This window comes from Chelon labrosus (genome assembly GCF_963514085.1).
Source record: "Chelon labrosus genome assembly, chromosome: 5".
Taxonomy (NCBI): Eukaryota; Metazoa; Chordata; class Actinopteri; order Mugiliformes; family Mugilidae; genus Chelon; species Chelon labrosus.
The window spans coordinates 13000514-13026106 of NC_140341.1; the positions used below are offsets into that span (position 1 = coordinate 13000514).

The following is a 25593-nucleotide window of genomic DNA, read 5'->3' on the forward strand; positions in this document are numbered from 1 at the left end:
TTCTCATCAAAAGATACCTGTCCGGTCATTTTAGCATAACTTGTCGCATATGTTGACCTCTCGCTGACCAGAGAGAGAAAATTTCACTTCCCTAATGTTATGGTATGTTAAGTGGGGACATGGTTCCTTATGTCCAAGCCACTTCCTGCGTATTGCATACACGCCGAGTTGCACATACCAAGATAATATCCTCTTCCCTGATTCAGTGTGTGCTGGTTAAAAGTGTGAAGTTGGTCAAGTGTGTTTTTTCCCTTTCTGAATGAGCAAATCATATGATTGCAGCAGTTTACAGAGCAGCAACAGATGCTTCATAAGACAAATACACAAATAAATAAATAAATAACAGCCATAAAAACCTCTTTATAATTCCTTACAACTAGTGTATTATAAACCCAAATGGCAGGTTTTAATTAGGTCACGTCACGCTGAGTCCGTTAACTTTTGTTAAAGTATTCTTACAAAGTAATGCAACACAGTGTTTTCAAATTAATGCAGACGTGGTATTTAATATGGCTGATTACACAACTCCGGGGCTTGATTACCAACCAGTTAACGGAGCTCAGGGGATGTCAGACTTTCTTTGCATGTTACTTTGTCTCGGAAATTTGATTAATTGCAAATTTGGCAGGGAACTGGCAAGACGCTTTGACAAGTGAAGCCTGAAATATCACCTGAAGATGTAGCCTTGATGTTTGTGGTGGGGCCTTGTGTCGACCTCTTGGTTTTAATACCATTATCATTTGAATTTAGTCCTTATTGGCCAAATGTGCATCTGAGGAATTGGACTCAGCGTCATGAAGAAACATGTGGACAAATGGAAGAAGAGCTGAAGAGTGATACATAAAAATATGGATAATAGCTACATACTATGTAAACTAAGAAAACTTAACACATGGTTAAAACTGTTTCTGTACATTGGAAAAGGGGATACAGGTAGTGCACACAGTAAGGGGACGCATGGGACAGATAATATTTGCTCTCCTCAGCAGGTTAATCCGACTGTACACTGCTCCACAAACAATGCATTTTGTTTTTACCTGGAAATCTAAACACATGCATGCAGGTAAGGCATACTCTAAATGAATCTGCAAAGTTTATTTTTACAAGGAAGAACAGACATTCAACATGTTTGCTAAAGCTCAAATATAGGTAGTTGTAAAACCATGTTAATAGTCCGTAACAGTAGTCGCCCAAAACACGAGAAAAATGCACAATTTGCTTGTTGCAGTTATTTGTGTCAAAAGTTTTCACATTACATTCAGTTCACTCAAAGGAACATTCCCCACATTCTTTCAACTTGTTTACTGCGTCAAAGGAGGATTTAAAAACAATGCTGAGAAGTTGCAAGGCTACAGTTTTTTATTTTTCTCCTTTCTTAAGCGTTTTATGTCAGTTTATACTTAAATATCATGACAAGCAAACCTCCAATCGCAAAATGGCTATTATATATATATATTTTAAAAACTTTTTAACCAGTGCCAAAGAAAGGGTTAAGATCGTAGACTTGACATTTATGTCAGACTGAGTACTTCAAGCCAACTTCTTGACCCTGCGGGGTCGCATCATTGTCAAGTCTCTGGCAGCGTTATGCCATCAAAGCCTCTGAATGAGTGCACGGTATTATAACAAAGGCCACATCTCCCCCACAACACTCCTCTTCACCAGTTTGTCAAACATCACCTTCTTTTCACATGTTCTGGCTTTAAATGAGAGACTGCAGGGAGTTAAAAGGGGATCAAGGATCATCATCTATTCAGTTACATTTATTAGCTCATAATATTGGCTGTGCTACAATAATATAGTGCTGCTATGGGTGTGTATTCAACACAGTCTTTGTTGGTGCAATATCGCACCCTGGAGGTCAGCCCTGGGCACTACACCAGCTGCTCATAGACAACATTAAACTTTCTAGGAAGGTCAAAATCCACTCAAGTGTTTGTGATCACGTCATGGTTGACTTCAGAATGAATGTACCTTATATATGTCATATTGTTGAGATCAGTTTAAAATGTAATGATGTGCTCAACAATAATTTTCTAATTTAAGCATTTATTAACAATCTAAAAAAGTAACAATTTAGTATCTAGCTAGCTAGCTGGCTATCTTTCTGAAAAGAAAACAGATCAATGATCGGACGTCAGGTGACATGTGACCTATGGCTGTTCCATTTTGGTAGCCGTTAGCTGCATAGAGACATATATACATATATCAGAGCCCGTCTACGGAGAGCCTTGCCACTCTCTATTAAGTCCCATTGTAACGAATTTTGGTTGCAGTTCCACCAGATTTCCACTGGGGGCGATCGCCATGAGTGCAACATGAATGGGAGTCTATGGAGCTAAACGGCTAAATGTGTCTCTTTCACCCGATTGTCGTTGAGAAATCTCAGATTTGATTGTAGGTTTTGCAAGTTCAACATGGGTTATAGGTCAAAAGTTGAATGAACGAGAACTTATGTCCTTTCGTTTTCTTACAGGCTGAGTTGTTGTTGCCCATAACACGCTAGCATTGTGCTAATGAACGCTGATTGGTCAGTGAAGGACTGATTACGACCAGATCCCGCTTGACGGCATCGTGGCATCCGAAGCGGGGCCAGAATGTTAAGGCGGACTTTTTCGCCCAAGTTTTTTTTTTCAACGTAACAACTTTTAAAACAACAAAACAAAAACTCTTATAGCACGTGTATTTACCTGTGTCAGCTGTGTTGTCCATGCCTCGAGAGAAAAGAAAGTGCAGAGCGCGAAAGCACCAAAGCAGTGACTGAAGGATTGCCGTAAAGCAGTATCTGATCGTACGATGTGTATGACATCATTGACATTTTAAAATACTTTTTAAAGCAAATAAGTGACTCTAAAAAATCTAACACCCAGCAATGTGTAATTTCTTTGCATCTCCTTTCAAATACAATATTCAAATTACTGCACAAAAAATTATATCCTGAGAAAAGTGGATTTTGAGGGGTATTGCTCCATAGACCTCCATTCATTCTGCACTCGTCCTGAGAGCGCCCTCATATGGAGCCAGAGTGGAACTGCAACCAGTTCAGAAGCCGGAAGTTCACTGAGAGTGGAACTTCTCCCCTTATTAGACATTCTCTGCATATATATTGTATATATATATGTCTATGGTCTATGGTTAGCCGAGCTCTGACGTGTGCATCACTGTAATTGGTGTACCAGGAAATCGTGCACCGACAAAAGTTCCGCGATGTTTGAAATGCAAACTGCGATGAGAGACAAGCCAATTAATAAGGCCACTCACCACCAAGTGGTCAGGGGTGTGAAATTCAATCTGTCAAAATGACGGATCGCACATTTTTAAAAAAACGGTCAATGATGGAAAATATTCGGTTAACACGACCCCTGGTCCCAAGTGAGTCTATTCATATACAGCACTGCAGCTATTATCATACTTTACATACTTAATTTACCAATCACAGTATCTGTTGTTCTGAAGAGAAAGCGTGTATTGAAGTAGTTAAGAAATGTTTTAAAATAAAATACCTGCCACCTGTCTCTGGCTGTGTTCATTTCCATTCAATTCAGTTTCATGATTGTTTACAGTTTATAAATTAGCAGCCTGAATAGGTTTGTTTTCACTAAAAAAGGGTGAGGGGTTAACAGACAACTTCATCTAATCACACCCATTACAGTAGCTTAGCCAGCATAAAAGACAAGCCCATGTCAATCGAGAAGTACATTCTTACCCATCAGCTGAATTTTTGTGCTTATATTGCTTGTTAATTACTCAGAATTGATTTAGTTTTGATTAACATTTATTGTTAAAGGCATAAGCCGTGAATCTGTAGTTACACTATAGGTGAGGATAGAAGTCACAATATTCTGAAATCAAGGAATGCCCCCTGTCTCATATCCACATTAGTGTTTTGTTGAGATGTTGTTTTTTCATTGAAACACACAGATGTCAGAAATTACCTACTGGACATCATAACAACGGTATGTGTAACTGATTTACTCAAAGTCCCTTGACAAATAGCTATTGTGATGTTAGTTTTCACACGGGTTAAAGATGTCTGGTGGAATTAATTGGCAAAAACAAATGAGCAGATACAATATAAATTACTAATTCAGTTGTAAATCTGTCAGATATGATTACCTAACATGATTTTTCTCACTGTTATTTAAAAAAAAAAATCCTTATTTAATGGGCTGAGCCTACAAAAGTCTCTCTGAATCTAAGCCTGGGCACAGCTGTGTCCATGAAATGTGAAATTCCATACTTTGTTGTAGGACTATAATAAAGATATCATTGGAAAGGTCTCAACCTGGGGAATAGCATATGTTAGTTAGGGGATGGTAAATGGCTCCTTCTTTGAACTATTGACCTTTGAACCCTGACTTCTGAGATTTTTTGAAGGGCTGTAATTCTGCATCAAAAGGGGCTGTAGACCAGTGGTTCCCAAACTTTATCTGCTGGGGATACAGGTAGTGCATACAGTAAGGGGACACATGGGACAGATAATATTTGCTCTCCTCAACAGGTTAGTCCGACTGTACACTGCTCCACAAACAATGCATTTTGTTTTTACCTGGAAATCTAAACACATGCATGCAGGTAAGGCATACTCTAAATGAATCTGCAAAGTTTATTTTTACAAGGAAGAAAAGACATTCAACATGTTTGCTAAAGGTCAAATATAGGTAGTTGTAAAACCATGTTAATAGTCCGTAACAGTAGTCGCCCAAAACACGAGAAAAATGCACAATTTGCTTGTTGCAGTTATTTGTGTCAAAAGTTTTCACATTACATTCAGTTCACTCAAAGGAACATTCCCCACATTCTTTCAACTTGTTTACTGCGTCAAAGGAGGATTTAAAAACAATGCTTAGAAGTTGCAAGGCTACAGTTTTTTATTTTTCTCCTTTCTTAAGCATTTTATGTCAGTTTATACTTAAATATCGTGACAAGCAAACCTCCAATCGCAAAATGGCTATTATATATATATTTTAAAAACTCTTTAACCAGTGCCAAAGAAAGGGTTAAGATCGTAGACTTGACATTTATGTCAGACTGAGAACTTCAAGCCAACTTCTTGTCAAGTCTCTGGCAGCGTTATGCCATCAAAGCCTCTGAATGAGTGCACGGTATTATAACAAAGGCCACATCTCCCCCACAACTCTCCTCTTCACCAGTTTGTCAAACATCAGCTTCTTTTCACATGTTCTGGCTTTAAATGAGAGACTGCAGGGAGTTAAAAGGGGATCAAGGATCATCATCTACTCAGTTACATTTATTAGCTCATAATATTGGCTGTGCTACAATAATATGGTGCTGCTATGGGTGTGTATTCAACACAGTCTTTGTCGGTGCAATACCGCACCCTGGAGGTCAGCCTGGGCACTACATCAGCTGATCATAGACAACATTAAACTTTCTAGGAAGGTCAAAATCCACTCAAGTGTTTGTGATCACGTCATGGCTGACTTCAGAATGAATGTACCATTATATATGTCATATTGTTGAGATTAGTTTAAAATGTAATGATTTGCTCAACAATAGTTTTCTAATTTAAGTGTTTAGTAACAATCTAAAAAAGTAACAGTTTAGTATCTATCTTATCTATCTAGCTATCTATTTATCTATCTGAAAGGAAAACAGATCAATGATTGGACGTCAGGTGACATGTGACCTACGGCTGTTGACTTATTACCTGGAAGAGTCAAGTCTCTGTACCTGGGAGTTCACCGTGAAGGTTAGGCGGTCTCCGGCTCTCAGACTAAGAGCATCGGTTTCAGGTTTTATTAAAGGCTGGACGCTTTTATCCTCTCTTCAAAATGACAACGGAAAGACTACTTGGGTGGCGAAAGCTGTTTCTGATACTCACAGGTGAGGTTCATTGCTTGTTTTCTGTCTCTTTTCTGAAAAACCATTGCCACACCTTTACCTTTGTGGTATAATTGTTAATCATTAACCCAACTCCTTAGATCTGAACAGGAAGTAGGATTATGTTTCAATCAAGGAAAGTAGTTCTCACATTTCCCTGCAAAAAAAATCTAACATGTTGAACAAATTAATCAAAATGTCTCATTACACAAGCAGGTGAAGGTAAAGTAGGCTTATGTGTTACTTCCTATTTCTTACTTCCTTTTGCTTTTTATTCCAGTGATTCCCTGCTGCCTGAGTTTGGAGGTTTCCATCCCAGAGCAGGAGTACACGGTAGCAAGGGGAGGCGATGTTAAGATGACTTGTAACTTCAGGCCTGCCAGACCTGTCTCGAACATTTTTATGCTCTCATGGGAAGCTTTCCCCGATGAGCCTGATGAGCCGCTGGTGAGGCATTAAATTATATGTAGCGCTCACAATGTGCACGCAGAACTGCATTTTATACATAATTATAAAGACTTTAGAGGAGTTTTCAGCTCGGCCTGTGTGAAAAATTATGTAAAACTGGGAAAATTTATTGTGAAAGGAATGTGTAACATGTCCATTTTATAGCCATTTTATTGCCTTCCTCTTCCCCAATATGCTAATATTCTCAATCAAGCATTCTCTTCAGATCATGCCATAGTTTCTATATAATAAAAGACTCATGTTCTTTTGCTTTCAATGTGACGTAGTTCCCAGGCATAATAGTAATGACCTTTGTCCAGTGCTTGATTAGGTGAATGAGTCAGAACTGCAGCTTGTACATAATTCACTACTTTACATATCAGATGATTCAGAGAATGCCTCACAAGAAGGTCCTGGGTTCAAATCCATAGGCCGACTAGGCCTTTCTGTGTGGAGTTTGCATGTTGTCACTGTGTCTGTGTGGGTTCTCTCCGGGTACCCTGGCTTCCTCCCACCGTCCAAAGACATGCTCATTAGGTTAATTGGTGATTCTAAATTGGCCGTAGGTGTGAATGTGAGTGTGAATGGTTGTCTGTCTCTCTGTGTTAGCCCTGAGATAGACTGGCGACCTGTCCAGGGTGTACCTCGCCTCTCGCCCGATGACATCTGGGATAGGCTCCAGCAGACATCGCGACCCATCACAGGACTAAGCAGTTACAGAAGATGAATGAATGAATGAATGAATGATATTCTGTAGTTTTAATTTGATATGACTCCGAACCTAAACGTGTATATTATATTTTTTCATAATTTGCTAAATAGTCACGATGAAAGGATAATTGGATGTTGGATAATTTAATGCAGGAGAAAGTGGTGCAGCGGTAATGAGGCGAGGCTCGAAATAAAACTGAAAATGACTTAGACTTGGATAAACTTTTTTGATCCACAAGGGAAACTGCCATTGAATGATTATAAAATATGTTTAATTTAGATATAACCACCTAATCTATAGTCAATGTACAATGTGAAACACTTTCTATTCTATATGTGTAATTTCAGATTATACTTGCATACTGAACGTACATTATACTGAGCAGGCACCTTTGTGTTTATGTGTCTAGAAAGCCGTGGCCACCTTTTTCTTGAACACTCAGACTGACTATGCACCTAATTACGAAGGTAGAACCCAATTGGAAGTTGACATGAACAAACAAATCAGCACACTGCTTCTACAAAGGGTGACCATGCAGGACAGCCGTCATTACCAGTGCAGTGTCACAATACCCGGTGATGATGAGGGAACGACAGCTGCATCCACTTCCCTTTTGGTCCTGGGTGAGCATTATCAGACAAATATAATTAACGTGTCTTTTATGATTGTACTGTATGTTATCTCCACAACGATGTAAAAATCAATACTGTACTTTGTTGCAGTTCCCTTACGATAAAGTGAATTTTTATTTTCCATCGTCCAGTTCCTCCCTCTACGCCTAAATGCACGCTTGAGGGAACTGCAGAGTACTTTCATGACATCACACTTACATGCCACTCTGAGGAGGGATCACCTGAACCCACCTATGACTGGAAGAGCTACAGTGTCGAAAACAATCCCAGACCATTTCCACCCAAAACAACTCTGAGTATGTATTTCAACAGCCCATGTATTACTTTGAATGACACATATTTGTATTTGCTCATGGTTAGTGTTCTTCAGTGTTTAATGACTGACCCATAATCTCAGCTCTGTCTAGACTAAATTTTGTGTGTTTGTGTTGCAGAGGATGGAGCACTGTCTCTCTTCAATCTCTCAAGAGAGATGTCAGGGTTCTACATTTGTACATCAACAAATCGAGTCGGTTCTGCCAGCTTCAACTATACCCTAGCTGTGTTCGAAAGTGAGTCTATTCATTTACAGCACTGCAGTTGCTCAGCAGCCGTTTGCCATAACAACAACGTCTTAATAGATCAATGCTGAGGTTGCCCCCTAGTGGTCAATTGCTTTTAAATGTAGCTTTAAAGATTAACACTTCCAGTCTTATGAATGCTTCTCAACAAATATTATATTGCCATGTCCAAGATTTTTAACATTAACCAAGTGATTAAAAATTTCTCTCTAATTGTAATTCATTTCCCCAAAATATATTTTGCATATTAAAAATAAATCCCTTTTTCCTCTTTTTTTTCCCCCAGGCAGCATGAACATTGGAGCCACTGCAGGTATAATTGCTGTAATTCTAGCGGCTGTCGTCCTTTTGGGAATTCTAATCTTCTGTTGTTGCTGTAAAAAGGGCAAAAATGACAAATATCCTGAAGAGTAAGTTCTATATGTCCTGGAAACTTGTTTCTGTGTAAACCATCATCAACATTTATTGGTGTATTGATTGTTAGTATGTGAGTCATCCAACCAACGATCCATGTTGTCTCTCAGACCCCTTGCAGAAATGGAGTTTCATGACAAAGATAGTCCTGAAGCTGGAAAGCAGTACAGCGATAACCAGTCGATTCCCGAGAAAAAGCAGGTCAACACGTATGCAGACGATGTACCTGTAAAAACTTACAGCGTAGAAGCAGCAGGGCAGGAGTCTGACGATGAACAGCACAGTTATAAGAGTGGGAAGGGAAGGCCCGACGGCAGTGACATTGGTTCTCATCGTTACCAGGACGACCAGCGTGATCGCTCTCGGGGAAGTCGCGATCGCCTCGACGACCAACGCGACCGCTATGGCGGCAGTCGTGATCGGCTCGACGACCAACGTGATCGCTATCGGGGAAGTCGCGATCGCCTCGACGACCAACGCGACCGCTATGGTGGCAGTCGTGATCGCCTCGACGACCAGCGAGAACGCTATGGCGGCAGTCGCGATCGCCTCGACGATCATCAAGATCGCTATAGGGGCAGTAGGGATCGCCTTGACGACCAGCGAGATCGCTACGGTGGCAGTCGCGATCGACTTGACGATCGCAGCTACCGTCGTGATCAGTATGACTAACAGTTACTGAATGCTCTTTGGAAGCCAAGGAAATGTTTGTCGTTTTTTGACCTAATCTCGCCACAGTGGTAAGAGTATTGAAACATGAGCGTTGTTTCTATGGTTACCAGCCATAGTTGAGATGTGCTGTTATTCGTTGACAGCACATCTCAATCCCTTCTTTTCATTTTTGATGTATTATGACTTCCTAAGGGGAAATTCCACCGACATCATTATGAATGTACCAGAGCCTAGAGCTCCCCCTATGGGTGCCTCGTCTCATCACTGACAACTTGCCTGACAGGAAGTACATTTATTTTATTACCTCTTGATCAAATGTCACGAGTTGCTATTAAAAAAACTTACAATCATTTAGTAATCAGTAATTTGATTATTGTTTCAAAACATTGTTTTGTCTCTTTGTTGTCACCATAAGAATATTTGTAACACGCAGTTTGTGATTAAAGTGTATTGGGCGACAAATGCCCAAATTTCAGGTTCATGTAGCTGCAGTGTGTGATCATTTTTTGCTTTGAGAAGACCAAACTATTGATCAAGAAAATCATCAACAGATGGAAAAAATATGTGATCCTTTATTCTGAATTTACACTTAAAAGTGTTTTCTGTTTTTGTTTTTCAGTTTGTTTGTTTTTAGTATTGTGCTTAACGACGTTGAATGTAAGAAGTGCAGTTTTGTATTTGGCTAAATAAAATCGAGGTTTCTAAAGACCATTTGAGTGCAAAGAAACTCCAATCTCTCTCCCCTCCCTCCTCCACATTTTTGACAGTTTTCCTGTGTTATAGACATCTAAACGCATCCTGCAGCACATGCACCAGCATAACTTGGATTGAGCACAGGGTGAAGGCTTCGGGAAGCTGTGGATCCTTTATGTCAGGGCGCTGTTGTGCAGCTTGCTCTGGGGCTCACCTCTCCGTGAAGTGGTACGGTCCCGTTAGACGCAGTCAGAGTCCCGGGTTTGCAGCGGCCGCAGCGGACATGACTAACATGCGGATAAACTTCACTTTACCATAAAAAAACAAAACAAAAACGGACTATATAATGAACTTTTACCGCTTGGCTATTTTACTGGGAGCATCAGGTGAGTTTTACCCCTTTAACTTAAATGTTTTAAAAGCGCAACAGGTTGTTCCAACGTTGCTTACAGACCTACAGGCTGCGACTCTGCACTGCTTTTTGATTCTTATTTTATTTTTGCGAAGAGAGAGAGAGAGACCGAGTCCTTCATTGCAACAAAGATTTGTTTCATTCTAACGAACTAATAACACAGTATGAGTTTATGGGATAGCCCATTTAATCCGTGTGGTATTTATAGTGTCTGGTATTCAGCATTGTGTTACTTGGTGGAAATAGTGTTGATCAGTGTTTTACAGCTTCGTTGGTACAAGTCTGTACAGCTGTAGAAAGCATAACAGCACACTTTAGGGTACAGTATTTTATGTTGTGGTGCTTTATTTGCCTTGGGTAATGTGTTTGAGACATTTTTCAAACTCAAGTGCCAAACATAATCTGTTTTTCAGCCTCTCAGATGTAAGGAAATTACACTAGTCTTTGTTATTTATAATAATAAACTGTATTAGTCCAATAAAACATGTGATTTAAATCAATCACAAAGGAATTTTTACTCCTTTCTGACATTTTATAGTCAATACCATTGATTAATCAAGTGAATATCTGTCCGATTAATCCTATTGTGTAGATGCTTATGCGTTAGTTTGTATATTTAAAACTAAAAGTAGCACATCAGGTCTCAAGGAGGCTGAATATTTGCCAAAATGTTCACTCCACTTCTTGCAAACTTTCCCAGTGTTTTGTGAAATACTTTATCATACATGGAGATTGCTGTATATTCAGGTCTATCTGTCCCCTTTGTTAGACTAATGAGTCAATGTGAAGGAATGTGCTGCAAAGTAAAGGCAGGAAATGTGACAGCTTCGGAGAGGAAAGGTCTGATCGGGTTCAGGAAGCGTGCAGCAGCAGAGCTTTGGCCTGGAATACATTTGTGAACGGACGCTGTTATGAAGGCAAATCTAATCTTGAAATGAGGCCTTTAGGCTGAACGCAGGTGGTGACGAACAGACCGTCTGCTGAGTCCGAAACCTGCTCATTAACCTAGAGTGAGTCACAGCGGACAGTAAACAGTGGTTAACAGGTGTATTCATCACACAGGCTTGTTAGTTCTCACCTCAGACTGAGGGCATTCACGGAGTAACGGTTTGGTTCAAATCTCTAGCGGTTCATTGGTCTGTTCACATCCAGCTGGACGAGGCCAGGTGCTCCCATTGGTTGGGAGACTGTGACCTCCTCCCCCTCACTGCTCCTCAAGTGGGACAGGAGGAGGGAGGGGAGGTGGGGGGCCCTAACAATGGACTGGTCCATGAAAAAAAAAAAGAAACAAAGGGAAGAGCTCATCGTGGGAGGAATTTAGGAGCTTGGTCACCCCTCCTTCTTGTGCACTTATCCTATGAAAATGATTTGGCTGAATCCACACCGTCACCAGTCGTCCCAAACATGAAACCATATACAGTTTAATCATTAACACGCTAGTCTGAGCTGGACCGAAACGATTAGTCACGCAGAATAAACAGCAGCTATTTGGAAGAAGTTTTGAAGCAGAAATTCCAGGTGGCTACTGTCAATTAAATTTCCAATCTAGGCTACTTTCCCTAAATTCCTCTAATTTCTACAAAACAAAAAAAGTAAATAGTGAAACATGTCCATAAAAGCTTAGATGACATCTTCAGATTTCTTGTTCTGTCCGATCTCATTATGACTAATCATCATGAGCTGTTCTCTGGTTCAAGCTTATATCTGTTTTATATTATTGTAAACTGAATGTTTTGGTATTATTTGTCAGACATAACACAAAACACACTGCATTGGGCTATGTTTTAGCAGTCCTGATGGTCTGCCTTTAAACTGAGCTCATATCAGAACGAGGATCATCCATTTCAGATAAATGTGTTAAACACAGGGCTCCTCAAAGGAGAGGCGGGCTGGTGGACTTGCTTTTGTTTTGATTTCCTGTCTTCTGGGAAATGTTTAGAGCGAGTTCCTGCCCCACCTAGAGCCAATATAACTAGCAGAAAGTACCCACGAGCGTCCGACCGCTCCTTCCCCTCCCTCTGTGATGACTACCCCCTGCCTCTCCGCAGGCCTCCCCAGCCCCCCACGCATACTGGAATTTAACCTCCCCGACCTCGGCACCGAGCAAAGGAGGAGCCCCCCCCCACACACACACACCTAATCTCTGTTCCTGTCTTTGGTCCTGTTGTGATATGATGCAAATGACTGTTTCTCTTTGGATATCAGCTCATGAATCATCGGTACAGATACAGAGCAGACACAGCAGTAATGACGCTTTAATTAGAATCATTTTCTTGTCTTTTTACTGCTTTCGTCTACACCCAGCTGCTGGTTCATTAGGTAGTATTAGCCCTGGAATTTATTGCCCACCCAATTTATACATGGATCAGCCACAATATTAAAACCACTAACAGGAAAATTAAATAACACTGATCATGTTGTGATCCCGACCCAGGCACACACAGACAAAACAGATTGTTTAGGAACAACAACAACAACAAAAAACATGAAAAACAGCACAAGGTGTTGATCTGACCTCTAAATTTGCTAGATCCAAAACTGATCAAGTATCTGTGGGATGCACTGGAAGAAGCCTGATCCACAGAGACCCCTCGCCTCAACCCATAGGACCCAAAGGCCCCCACTCTGATGAGTCACAACTGTTTTGGAAGCACAAGGGAGCCCTACACAATATTAGGCAGGTGGTCATAATGTTATACATGATCGGTATACAGTCTAAATGTTAAAATCATCAGCTAAATGATAGACCACAAACTTGAATCAGCACGTCTTTAAAACAACTTTACAAGGTTGTAAGTGGGTTTTATTACAAGACTGTTTTTAGTCACGGTCCCACAAAGAAGACGTCCTGCTATCAGGGCCTTACAGATTAAAAAAGAAATGGCTCCACCTGGTGTTTCACCATTTGCTGATTAAAATATTAATATAATGTTAAATATCAATAACGTTGAAGCTGGGCCTAGTTTTGAGAAGATTATTCTACAATAAATTTGTTTTGTTTAATAATCAATGAGTCAATTGACAACAAATAAGTTGTGAAGTACGAACGCCAAAAAACAGCAGCTTTCAAATAAACAATAAAAGAATAAAAGTGGACAATATTTGCTTGTGACTTCTGGAGGAGTAAAAGTATAAAGCAGCAAACAACAGACAAAAAGGAAGCACATATAAAATTGTACTTATAGTGTATTTTTAAATCTCTATGAGAAGGCCTCTTTGGGTTTAAAACGAGTCAGTGAACTCTGTGAAGGTGCCTGCTTTTCATTAAGTTACAGCAGCTAGCATACATTTTTATCTTTAGGAGTAACATTTGCATGAGTGAATAGTCAAATCAAATGTCCAGGGGTCAGACTCCATCCTTCAGTTTGTGTTTTAAATGTGTTTTGATGTCTTACACTTGGACTATAAAAACAAAAACCCCTTACTGAACTTTCTCTGTTGGTGTGTGTCAGTGTGTGTGTGTGATGGCGTGCACGTCACAGTACGGGAGAACCAGAAGTTCGCGATGCTCTTCCAGTCCGTGGTCCTCCCGTGCCAGTACCAGACCGCCTCCATCCAGACCCCGGTGGTGCAGTGGTGGTACAAGTCCTACTGTCGGGACCGCACGCGGGAGTCCTTCACCGTGCCGGAGACTCTGGGCATCAAGGCCTCCGAGCTGGGGGCGACGTCCCACCTGGAGTGCTCCGACAGCAGCCGCACGGTTCGGATCGTGGCCTCGGCGCAGGGAGCCTCCATGACGCTGGCGGAGCACTACAAAGGCAGAGACATCGCCATCATAAACAGTAATGTTATCAGTTTCGTCCTCTAGCTCAAACGTCACGAGGAAGAGTTATTGCAGCTGTTTGTCAATGAGTCAGAGCTGAATGTGCTTCCTCAAAATAAACCTCCTTTGTCTTAGGCTCACAATAAAGTAGGCACCACACGCACTATCACCTCACACACTGCCCTCACTCCCATTCATGTGTGGACTCCCTCTTAAACGTCAAGCCTTATCAGGTCAAAACACACATGTCTTCTAATATAAGTGTCAACAATGCCCTCCTACTGTCATTAAATACTGTAACGATTAATTAGTGTCAGTCATGACTTACTTTAAGTTTGAAAGCTTCTTCTTCTAGTCTACATGCAAATGTGTTTCTTTTTTGTCTCTTCCATTGAACATCTCTTGATATTTGATTAATTGTTTATACACAAATAACTGCTGCTCTTCTCTATGTGTAACCAGGTGCATATAAATGCACTGAAGTACAGCTATAAACTGCCAGTCGCAGAAAACGTGCACATTTGCAGACGACATCAAATGTTATGTTCACAATAGGGTCGAAGGGGCAACAAGCTACAATTAGTTTTCAGTGGAAGCCGCAAATAACCAAGCATTAAAAAAAATGCCCGACACTTGCGATGTACCAAAGTTGAGTTTTTTCAGTGCTCCGATATGTGTTTGCTTCATACGTTAACTTTTAAAAGGACTTGAGCAACACTGCAACCAACACGACTTCTGTGACTTTTGTCGCTCGTTGTGTGTATATGCAGCATTACACACATTATTTCTGACATTTCTCAGGCCAAAAAATATGTTAATCAATAATAATTCAAATAATTACCATAGATGTTCTTGATTAAAGTCAAATTGCAGATATATTATGTATTTATACAGTAAAACACACAACCGGGCCAACAGGGTCAAACTGTATGAATAGATATAGCAGAATTGACAAAGGTCACAACACAAAAACATATGTTGCACACCATTTAAGAGCTATATATATGAGACATTATTTCACTGATTACAGAAAGCTTTTATTTTTTAGTATTTGCTCTCAAATTCTGTGCAAGAGTATTGTTTGAATTTACACCGGTTTGTGAAGTGTATGTGCCTCTCACGTCTGCATATAAATCTAACCTTGTTTGTCGTCTCCGTGCAGAAGCGGACCTGCGTATCGGCGAGCTGCAGTGGGGCGACAGCGGAGTGTACTTCTGTAAAATTGTCATCGCTGACGATCTGGAGGGGAAGAACGAGGCCCAGCTGGAGTTACTGGTTCTCGGTACGCCTACACTGGCTTCAGTTGTCTTTATTTTTATGCGTGTTCGCTTTATGCGTTATAATCCGAGTGAGGTTTCTTGCTCTTAAAGGTTTTAGAAACGGTCTCTTTATTGGACTGTGTTGCCAAGTGACCAAAACAACTGCTTCCATGGCGACAGGCCAGATAGCATTTGCCTCTTTACACGGCACCGATCCCCCATGACAGACTCTATTGTTAATCCAGCCGTGCACTTTAGAGGGCTGACTTGGTCTTGGCTGGTCTTGAGTCTGTTAGATGCTGTGTCAGCAGCTGGGGAGACTGGGATCATATCTTCAGTGCATGTTTGTGTGTGTTATATTTGCTCACTGGGGAGTGTTTGTTGCTGATTAATGATTACACGAGGCCTCCAAAGCTGCACCAAGCAGGTAATATTTCAGTGCTAAAGGTCATAGCGTCGTCGTCTACTGTAAACTTGAAGCAGCATGTCCACTCAGTGAGAGAAACTGTGGACGCAGTTGTAGTCAACCCCACTCCTTAAACTGTTACCATGGCAATGTGGCTTTTCAGTCCAGACTGGAGCATGTTAAGAGCTTCTGGTGTAGACGTGAAGAGAGAGACATAAAAAAAAAGGGGGCAGGACCAGGCTAACTCTTGCACCAGCGTTCTGACAGTGACTCAAAGTGTTTTTTCTTCTCTTACGTTAGACCTGCTGCTCGCTCATTCATACAGCCTTCCTCCTCCTCTGAGCACTAATCTGATTATAATCTGCTCACAGTGGAGAAGAGAGGAGGGCTTAAACTTGTGAGAATAACAAGGCTCTCTGGGTGTTAGTAAACAGTCTCTTGAGCTTTTCTACACTGCTGCTTAGAAGCTGGAATTAGAAAGTGTGTAAAAGCCTCTGTGCCAAATTGGACATTTCCTCAGGTTGTGTTTTCAAATTGAAATTTAGAGTTTGAGTTTTTCGAAATTTTATTTTATTTTTTTTCTTATATGCCTAGAGCATAATGAGAAGATTGACACCACACTCATGTCCGCACAGTGAATGTAAATGCAGTTGCCATTAGCTTAGCTTAGCATAAAGACTGTAAATACGTGGAATCAACTAGCATTTCTTCATTAGAGACTAACAAACCATCATACCTGCACCTCTAAAGACCACTCATTAACATGGTTTATCTGGTGAGTTTAGTCCGTTATAGTTAACTCACAAGCTGCTGTAGTCAGACTTAATTAGTTGAAATGAAAACGATAGCCGCCGTGTTAGCTAGTTGTCTCTGAGAACTGCGAATGAGTGCAAAAGAGAAATTAAGCTAAACTGAGATTATATTTATGTAAGTAGCGTAAGCAGCGGCTAGTTTAGCTAAGCATAAAGACTGGAAGCGGACGGCTGACATGTTAGCTAACACATTTGATCTCATCAATGAGGGCGGGGCAGACAATCAAGATCAAGATTTCAAGACTAAATTTGAGACTTTTGTAGTTTTCTATGAAGTTATGTAAGTGTTATATTATTCTTAGCTTAGCATAAGGACTGGAAACAAAGGGCTAACACGTGAGCCAACACGAGCTTTAGCTTTGCAAGTATGTCCCTGTGAAGCTATGCTAGCTAGCTACTTCCTCATTTATCTAATTTACTGTATATGCCAAGCTAAGCTAACTGGCGGCTAGCTTCATAATTATCGTACAGACACAAGAGGGGCATCAACTTTCTCATCCTACTCTCAGCAAGAAGCCACTTTTTTCTTAACTTAATTTTTTACTGTTTGTTTAGTGTGCCATTTCATGACTTAATATTCACTCCAGCTGCGTATCTACTGTAGTGTTTCATTCCTTCAATATCTTCAATTTGGGTGCATGACAGATGTCAAAACTTTTGATTTAAAACTTCCGTGGGCTTTAGCTTCATGACTTATTCATAAACATAACAGTTCCGTCGAGATAAACTTATTTCTCATAAAGTTAAATAGTTCCTTCAAGCAAAAACCTGTGATGTTTGGTCGCTCGCCAGCTCCTTAATCTGTGGTTGTCTTTCCGATCATTTTTCTTTCACACTCCCTGTTCTCGCCCTCTTTTCCAACGAACTCCTCCATTACTCAATGCTCAGCCCTCCATAGCCCCCCTCCCTTCTCTGGCCTGCATAGCTCCTGGGCTCTCTCAGGTTACTCCGTGTTACAGATGGTATGTAGATCAGCGTGCCAGGCCAAGGTAGCAACATTACATTTTTTCCACCTCCACAGTAACGGCTTACTCAGCACACTGAGAGCCGGTGGTGTTCAGTCTAACTGCAGACATATCAGGCAGTGACTGCCCTTTACTGTAATCACAGTGATTTCAGACCTCATAATGAACACCCTCAGCTGTGTCTAAGTGTTGAGACTTAGAGACACCTGTTGCAGTCCCTTTCCTTGTCTGTATGCTAAAGTTTTAATAAATTTGCCTTGGATTTCTTTCTCCTTTTCTTTGACCTCTTTATATTATGGAGCACAAAAGATTCATTGTTTCACAACAACACAACTTTTGTGACCTTTTTTTTTTTATTATTTTTTTTTGATGAGTTGCCCTGGAATCGTTATGTGTCCCTGTTTCCAAAACCCCCATTTTGTCCTTTCGCCCTGCATCTATTGGCATCCATTGTATGTGTTTGTGTGTTTGTGTGCATGTTACTTGTATAACAGCATGTGCATTCATTCATTTTTGTGCAGCTTTAACACTATCTGGGAGGCATGGGTGGTGTGCAAAGTCCCGACTCCAATTTCAGTTACCTGTGTATATGTTCGTATTCATAGATTGGCATGTTTAGCAATCATTCCTTACAGTATAGCCTCACATTTTAGCAGCATGAACTCGAAAATGTAACTTTGGCAACTTGTCCAGTATTTGGCACCAAACTAACTACAAGAGATATTGCCCGTATCTTCTGGGAACCACGAATGCCTGGAACCACGTTTGTGCCAATCCATCAAACTTGAGCCCGTATATTTTACTTGCTAAGTGAAAACTTTGACCTCATAAGCGAACATGAAGAAAACTTAGTGGAATTTGTGCAGCAAGTATCATGACAACCCTTGTGATATTTCAGTCTGGCAGACCACAGAGCTGTGACGCTAGCTCAGCCATTTTCTCATTTATAATAAAGTTTAAATGTATGAGGAATAATTTTCCAATTCATGCAGCCAGGTGCATTCGTAAACTGCGTGACTGCTGTTTAAAAAATAGTTTCTTCTGTACTTTAGTGCATGACCATTAATCACCCACTCTGCTACCAAATTTGCTTCAGCTTTTGCTTCCTGCTTCCTCTGCTGGCCTTCACCTGTGCTCTCCCTCTCTCTGCAGGCAGGACAGGTGAGCCGGACGATCTACTACCTGAGTTTGATGTGGAGTTTATGCCAGGTACGGGCCCCTCAGCTGCTTTTTTTGTCTCTTTGCCTGGCATTTTTCCTGCTTTCCTAAAGCCTCCTAATGATCAGTTCCCCCTGACCAATCAAAACTCTCTTCAACTAACAAATATGAAGGAATAATGAGACCATGGCGACGCTGAACTTTAGTCTGAAGTTTGTCACTGTCAGAATGAGGAAAAAGGGCTGTAGCAAGAGCGTCAGTCGGTTATTGAAGCTGCATAAAGCGAAATCCATTTACTTTCAGTTCTTATCCTTTCCCTCTGTTCATGATTTAAATTCCACAGGGGATAAGGGTTGACTCTGAGAGGGGTTTTGAGAGGAATTTGCTTTTCGGCGCACCCTGAGGAAGTGTGCTGTTAGCGTCTGGATGCTTTAGAGATGTGATGATGGATAAGAGTCACTCAAAGACCCCCTCGAGATCCCCTGAAGCTTCCTATTTTAAGATCACTGTTGTCTCTGGATACATCATCAGACGGGAGCCTGAATCATGAGCATGGTTTTAAAGAAAAATTGCACTTATTGTGTCGAGAAAAAAAAAAGAAACACACAAAGAAGTTACAAAAACAAGATCAAACCAATGGAGGAAGCAAGATGTTTCAGCCGTTTCCAATGGGTCAACCTTGCTGCAGTGATGTATTCCCTGTGTTAATGTTCAGCTGGAGGAGTATCTGATCATTTACCCTATGTATTTATGTGTGTCTGTACTCCAGAGTGGGCGTTTGTGGGATCTGTAGTCCTGGGCAGCGTCCTGTTCCTGCTGTTGGCCGGGATCTGCTGGTGCCAGTGCTGTCCTCACTCCTGCTGCTGCTACGTCCGCTGCTGCTGCTGCCCCGACACCTGCTGCTGTCCACGACACCGTGAGTAACACAAGCATGGACACGTTATTTTATAGCATGTATTTTCTCACTGAGTGAGCACCGAAGGTTTATCGTTTCGTTCTTAACTCGCGCAGTGTACGAGGCAGGGAAGATGGCAAAGAGTGCGCCGACTGCTCAGGTTCCTATGTATCCCTGCTACATCCCTGGGGTACCCACTGTGGTCTCTCTTGCACCTTCATCCCACGTGGAGCCAAAGATCTCCTCGCTCCCCTCTATGGAGAATAACCTGGCTGGAGGTGAGTGTCAACATCATCAATTTGCAACGTTTTTTTTGTTTTTGTTGTTGTTGTTTTGACATTTTGAGGGCAGCAAAAACAATTCTCACACATTTATCCACTCTTTTATTTCTGGTTTTGGTTTCTACCAACTTCTGAGGCAAATATTTGCTCTAGATTTTATTCTGCAAACAGCTTGCTACATTAGAAACAACACTAATAGAGTAAAGAGAGTGGAACTATACAAATAAAAATGAAGATCTGCCTGGTTCTGTGGGTTGCAGATTCATTTCTACGTTTATCTCATGTGCAAATGTACAACACAGATGCGTTACAACCGTCTTCTTTCTTTTCTGAGACACTGACTTGACTAACCCTCATTTGTCATGTATATGTCATCACTCATGTAAACTACACAAATGTCTGTCACCTCGTGCACGTTTGTGACTTTAACCTAGATTCACCGTGGTCGTTGTTTTTTCGTCTGCATCTATACGTCTCATTGCATTGTTGTGTCTTTGTGTGTATACGCACTGTGTGCATGCACGTGTGTGGGTGTGTGTCCACGTCCACAGTGCGCAGTGGTTACCGACTGAAATCCAGTCCAGACCAGGACTCAATGAAAGTTCTGTACTACATAGAAAAGGACCTGGCTCAGTTCCCACCCGGCAAGATGGCCGCACTCAAACGTAAGGCTGCACAGACGAGGCCAGGTTTCTGTGATCTGTGTGGCAGCTAGTGTGTGTGTGTGTGTGTTTGTGTCTAAGTGTCTCAGTTTTGTGTGCATAGTTTGTGTGAATAACTAGTTTCCATCTACTCCTTACATTCATTCCATAACATGTAACCAGGTCATGCTAATTTGCAGGGTCCAAATTAGACCATTATAGGAGCTGGATTAACTCCTCTGTCATAGTGTTTCTCATTCTGTATAATGATTTAAGAAGTTTTCTGATAAATCAGTGTAGAGGTTGTTGCAGCATATTTTATAAAGTTCCCAAATTTAATTAAGTAAACATACATATAGGGCCTTTAAACATTTCTTCTCACTGTTTGTAAGTACACCAAACGATGCGGTATTAAACTGAGAGCCTCACACTGAATTTATAAAGGCTCACTCATCACACTTCATCATCATATTTTCCAATCCCACAACATGTAATTATTGTCATTATGTCACGGTCACATACTAGTGGGAGTATTTACAGTTTAATGTTTTTGACTCTTTCAGTTTAATGTGCAGATCTCTTTCTGACTTCCCTAATATATCTGCAGATGTGAGTCTGTGTCACAAATTTCATTTATTTAGACTCAATTTTCCCACGCGTTTGGCAACTCAAACAAGAGAAATCGGCTTTTTTTGGGGAGGATAAAATAAATTAAACTCCAAGAAAACAATAGACAAAGTAAACAACAAACTATTAGAAACACAGACTTTGGCAGCACAAGCCATACAGTAATATTAATATTCACAGTACTGTCAATTTGTGCCTGGTTGTGGTGTTTGTCATAGGATCAATTAGCAATAAGAAAAATAAAGACTTTAAAAAGCGTTGTGACATTAGTTGGGGAGTCATTTTCACCCTCAATAACAAACCAGAAATTAGTCGGTGATCATTGTGTATGCTTTTTAATAGCCTCAAATCACTCCCAGCTGTTTTCCTCCTTTGTGAAATGTGGCATCGTTTAATTGAAGATATTCAAATAATGGTAAACGTACATGTCAACAGTGTATTGTCACCATTCATTTTGTACTATGAATGTGTCCCAACAGCCAGTAGCCTGTCAGAGCTGAGCTCCCTTCACGATGGGGGGAACGCAGATTTCAGACACACCTATCAGACGGTGCAGATGAAGGCGCTGCCGCCCATCGCAGACTTGGACGACCGGTCGGTGCTGAGAGCAGCGCCGCCTACGCACAATCGAAGGCACAGACGAGACAGAGGCAACCACTCAGACGATGAACTGGACCGCAGGTGATCAGGAGAGCTGTTTTCAGACAACTTTTCTTTTTTTCAGTTCAATGCAGAAAACATAAAAGTCAGAGATGACGTCTTTATATTGCATGTATTGTACAATAGACTACATCCAAAGTTATTCAGATGACTGTTATATCTGATAAATGTTCAAAAAGTTAGATGCAAGCTCAGATAAAAGAGACGAGAGTTGTCAGAGAGACATTTCCAGGATGACTGTGATAAGATAAATATGTATGTACGATGTTTAAGATGTATGCTCCTTCCTGCTGTACAGGTGGAACCCCCGCTCAGAACACCTGCAGAGGAAGACGCTGGGAAGAAGAGGGCGTACCGGCTCCCTGGACGAGCTGGAGGAGTTCGCCCAGTCCTACGACTCTCGCGGTCGACGCGCAGAGGCTCCAGACCGGCCCTACGAGCGGGACTACAGCCCTCACAGGCGCTTCTGCAGAGATGAAGATGATGGCTGGGGCCGCCGCAGCCCCTCACCTGTGCCGCAAAAGAGAAGGGACACATGGGACAGCGACCGGCCATCTCGACTGCCCCAGAGCAGAGGCTACGACGACGCCTTCCTCAACAGTGTGTTGGAGAGCAAGGCGGCGAGGGGTGGCAGAGGTGGCGGGAGGGTGGACGAGGACAGTGACACTCCCTCTAAAGGCAGCTCCAGAGGAAAGGGCAGCGACAGCTACTACAGCCGGTCGCCAAGCAACCGTCCAGAAGAGGAGGACCCTTTGCCCCCGTACAGTGAGCGGGAGGCGGAGCGGTATCGCAGGGCTGAGTTGACTACGGACCGGTACCGCACAGCAGATCCTCCCAGATCAGAGAGATACAGGACCACTGAGCCACCCGCGAGGCCTTTCTCGTACACCCGCCCCCACCAGGGGACGTCCCATACACTGCAGGGGAGCAGAGAGGAGAGAGAGAGGAGCCGAAACTTGGTGAGTTACTTGTAGCAGGAACAAAGACTTCCTTCCTCTCCTGCTCTTCAGGAAAAAGATCCTCGAAATCCTGTATGTAGTTACAGGATAAGTCTGGATATGTCTCATGTTTTTCTCATTGTCAACAAATACCAGTAACTGCCAGCTGTTTACATTTTGATTCAGACCCACTTACACCGTCCTGATCTCATAAATAATCACTTGAACAACAAAACTGAAACAGTATCAAACTAATGCTTAATTTACTCTTGTTAGTTAATAAGGGCTCTAACTCTGACAGATATCTACTAAATCCTTTCTGTTAAAGGCTAACTTTGTATTTGATATCTGTCCTGATCAATAATTTCATGTGGGTCAGATGACCGTGTAATTAGAAAGGATTATATCATACTGACAAATCTACGACCTTTCATTTTGTAGCTCCTTGTCTTTCAGACCGTTGTTTTGAGTTGGAGCTAAAAGAAAAGTGTATTCATTACGTCGTCAGAAACGTGACTCCAGCTGAATATACACCGATCAGCTTTAGTGCATATTACTGCTGGCTCACATCAGGCAGCAGAGCTTTAATGCTTTTATACACCGATCAGCCACAAGATTAAAACCAGTGACAGGAGCAGTAAATAACATCGATCATCTTGTGACAATACAATGTTCTGCTGGGAAACCTTTGGACCTGGCATTCATGTGGATGTTACTTAGACAGGTAGCACCCACCTAGACCAGACCAGGCACCCCCACCCCATAGCAACTGATCAGCAGCAGCCATCCCCAGAAGGATGCAGCCTGACACAGACACATAAACAAAAACGGTTTAGGAACAACTAAAAAAAAGAACATGAAAAACAGTACAAGGTGTTGAACTGGCCTCTAAATTCACTAGATCCCAAACCGATAAAGTATCTGTGGGATGATCCGCAGAGGCCCCTCCCCTCAACTCAAAGCCCCCCACTAACAACATCCTGTTGCCAGACAAACACACTCAGAAGGCCCATGTCCATTCTCTGATGAGTCACAGCTGTTTTGGGGGCACAAGGGAGACCCACGCAATATTAGGAAGGTGGTCATAATGTTATGCATGATCGGTGTATAACAATAATGTTGCTAAAAAAAATAAATAAATAAAGCAAAAGGTTTTTTAAAAAAAAAAATTTCAGTGTTTACAGTAGATTGTGCTGCCCCCATGTGGCCAAAACGCGGGTTTAAATATTACACCAAGCTTCAGATAGTGTGTGTGTGCTGGTTTTGGATCTTAAATGAGATTTGTTGACAGTAAGAAAAACTAATAACATCTGCCTTGACCTTTTATATCTCACAGTATTATGTACATAAAGTGTTTGTTTTTTGAGCATTGTGCATACAAGATTTATGGTCTCAACACTGAATTATTATACGTCAATTTTTTAAGTTTTTGTCTTTATATCTGTAGCATTTTTTATATAAATTTAAAACGAATGAAAGCAAATTGTGCATATGTATAGTCTTAACATGCTTGCTACTCTCACATTGTCACAAGTTCTTACTAGCTCACTAAATATCTAAAAGCATTTTCCTACTGGAATCACTAACACGCCCCGCATGGTGCTCTGTAAACTGGAACGAAGCTCAGGCCCCGGGCTGCACTAACCCAGCATGAGCATGAATGTGACGTCTCTAACGTGTGGCTCTCGGTGTATTTCCTTAACAGAGCACTGCACTGAGCAGAGACTCTCTCATAGTGTGACGAGGCTTCCCGGCCTCCAGCCGCACGGCACTGCCACTCCCTTCATTTTAACCGTCCTGCAGCCACGCAGGAGAGGCCGCAGCAGCAGCATGAGCAGTCGCGTGCACTCGATTTATGGACTTTACTCCTGTACAGATTACTGCATGTGTGTATTTATACATTCTACAGATTATATGTGTGAAACCTGTTTTTTTTTTTATTTGTTGAACTTGACGAGTTGAGTGACTGGACTTACACCAGTGCCAATACGTTGTTTTTTTTTTATTGTTATTATTATTATTATTATTATTATTATTATTTGCCAATTTCATGATAGTCTTGTTTAACACTACGCAGCCTCCAGACTTCATACGTCTCCCTCATTATTCTGCAACTCAGGTTCACTTTATTTTTGCATTTGTCAGTTGTTCATATGTCTGTGGCTGTATGAAAGTACTGCACCTTGAATTTGTTCTGCAGGTTGTAATTGCACTGCTTAATTACATTTTGAATAAAGTCAATTTTTCTGAAGTCTATGAGCTCTTATATGACGCCACAGCAAACATGCAGCGCAAACTAAAAATACCAGTCAGACCAGTCAATTCATAATTTGGTCCATAAAATATCAGAATAGCGACTTTAAACCACTTTATATTGAATATATTCATGAATGTGAGCACATTTAAACTTTTAAAAAGTCTTTTATCAGAAGTGCTATGACTGATTAGGAATTTGAAAATGCTAACGTAGTCCAAACAGCAGCTTTGGTCATAACAAACAACCCAATTAAACAGAACCTAACGAAGCTGGACAGAACCAACCAAGCACACACCATTCAGATCATACAACTTTATATTAGCTAATATATTAACCCTTTAAACTCACAAACTTGGTTTCTTACTACAAATGTTTAATAAATTCATTCTTGTTTATTTCTCTTAACCTTTAGACAGCCATGATAAAATTTGGACATCTTTATTGTCAGTGCTGTAAAGTCACTGGCATATCTCACCTGACTGTGGAGCCGTTAAAGGTCTTTTATGAGGTAAAAGATCAGAATCAAGGGTCTGATTCTCGGAAAT

At 41.3% G+C, this 25593-nt stretch overlaps 2 protein-coding genes across 2 annotated transcripts; both read left to right on the plus strand.

Moving 5' to 3' along the window:
* Positions 1 to 5795: 5795 nt before the first annotated feature.
* LOC311488794 (cell surface A33 antigen-like) lies at positions 5796 to 9281 on the plus strand (the record flags this gene model as incomplete). Its single annotated transcript, XM_084545644.1, has 7 exons — positions 5796 to 5847; positions 6125 to 6291; positions 7413 to 7626; positions 7767 to 7931; positions 8070 to 8186; positions 8482 to 8508; positions 8731 to 9281. 7 exons carry the CDS (start codon positions 5796 to 5798, stop codon positions 9279 to 9281), a joined length of 1293 nt encoding a protein of 430 aa, XP_084401770.1.
* Positions 9282 to 10320: 1039 nt separating this feature from the next.
* On the plus strand, positions 10321 to 25115 carry ildr2 (immunoglobulin-like domain containing receptor 2; the record flags this gene model as incomplete). Its single annotated transcript, XM_084544020.1, has 10 exons — positions 10321 to 10360; positions 13839 to 14168; positions 15312 to 15431; positions 18744 to 18800; positions 19519 to 19665; positions 19761 to 19922; positions 20477 to 20590; positions 21673 to 21874; positions 22152 to 22812; positions 24497 to 25115. The coding sequence occupies 10 exons, from the start codon at positions 10321 to 10323 to the stop codon at positions 24530 to 24532; spliced, it is 1869 nt and encodes a 622-aa protein (XP_084400146.1). The 3' UTR covers positions 24533 to 25115.
* Positions 25116 to 25593: the final 478 nt, after the last annotated feature.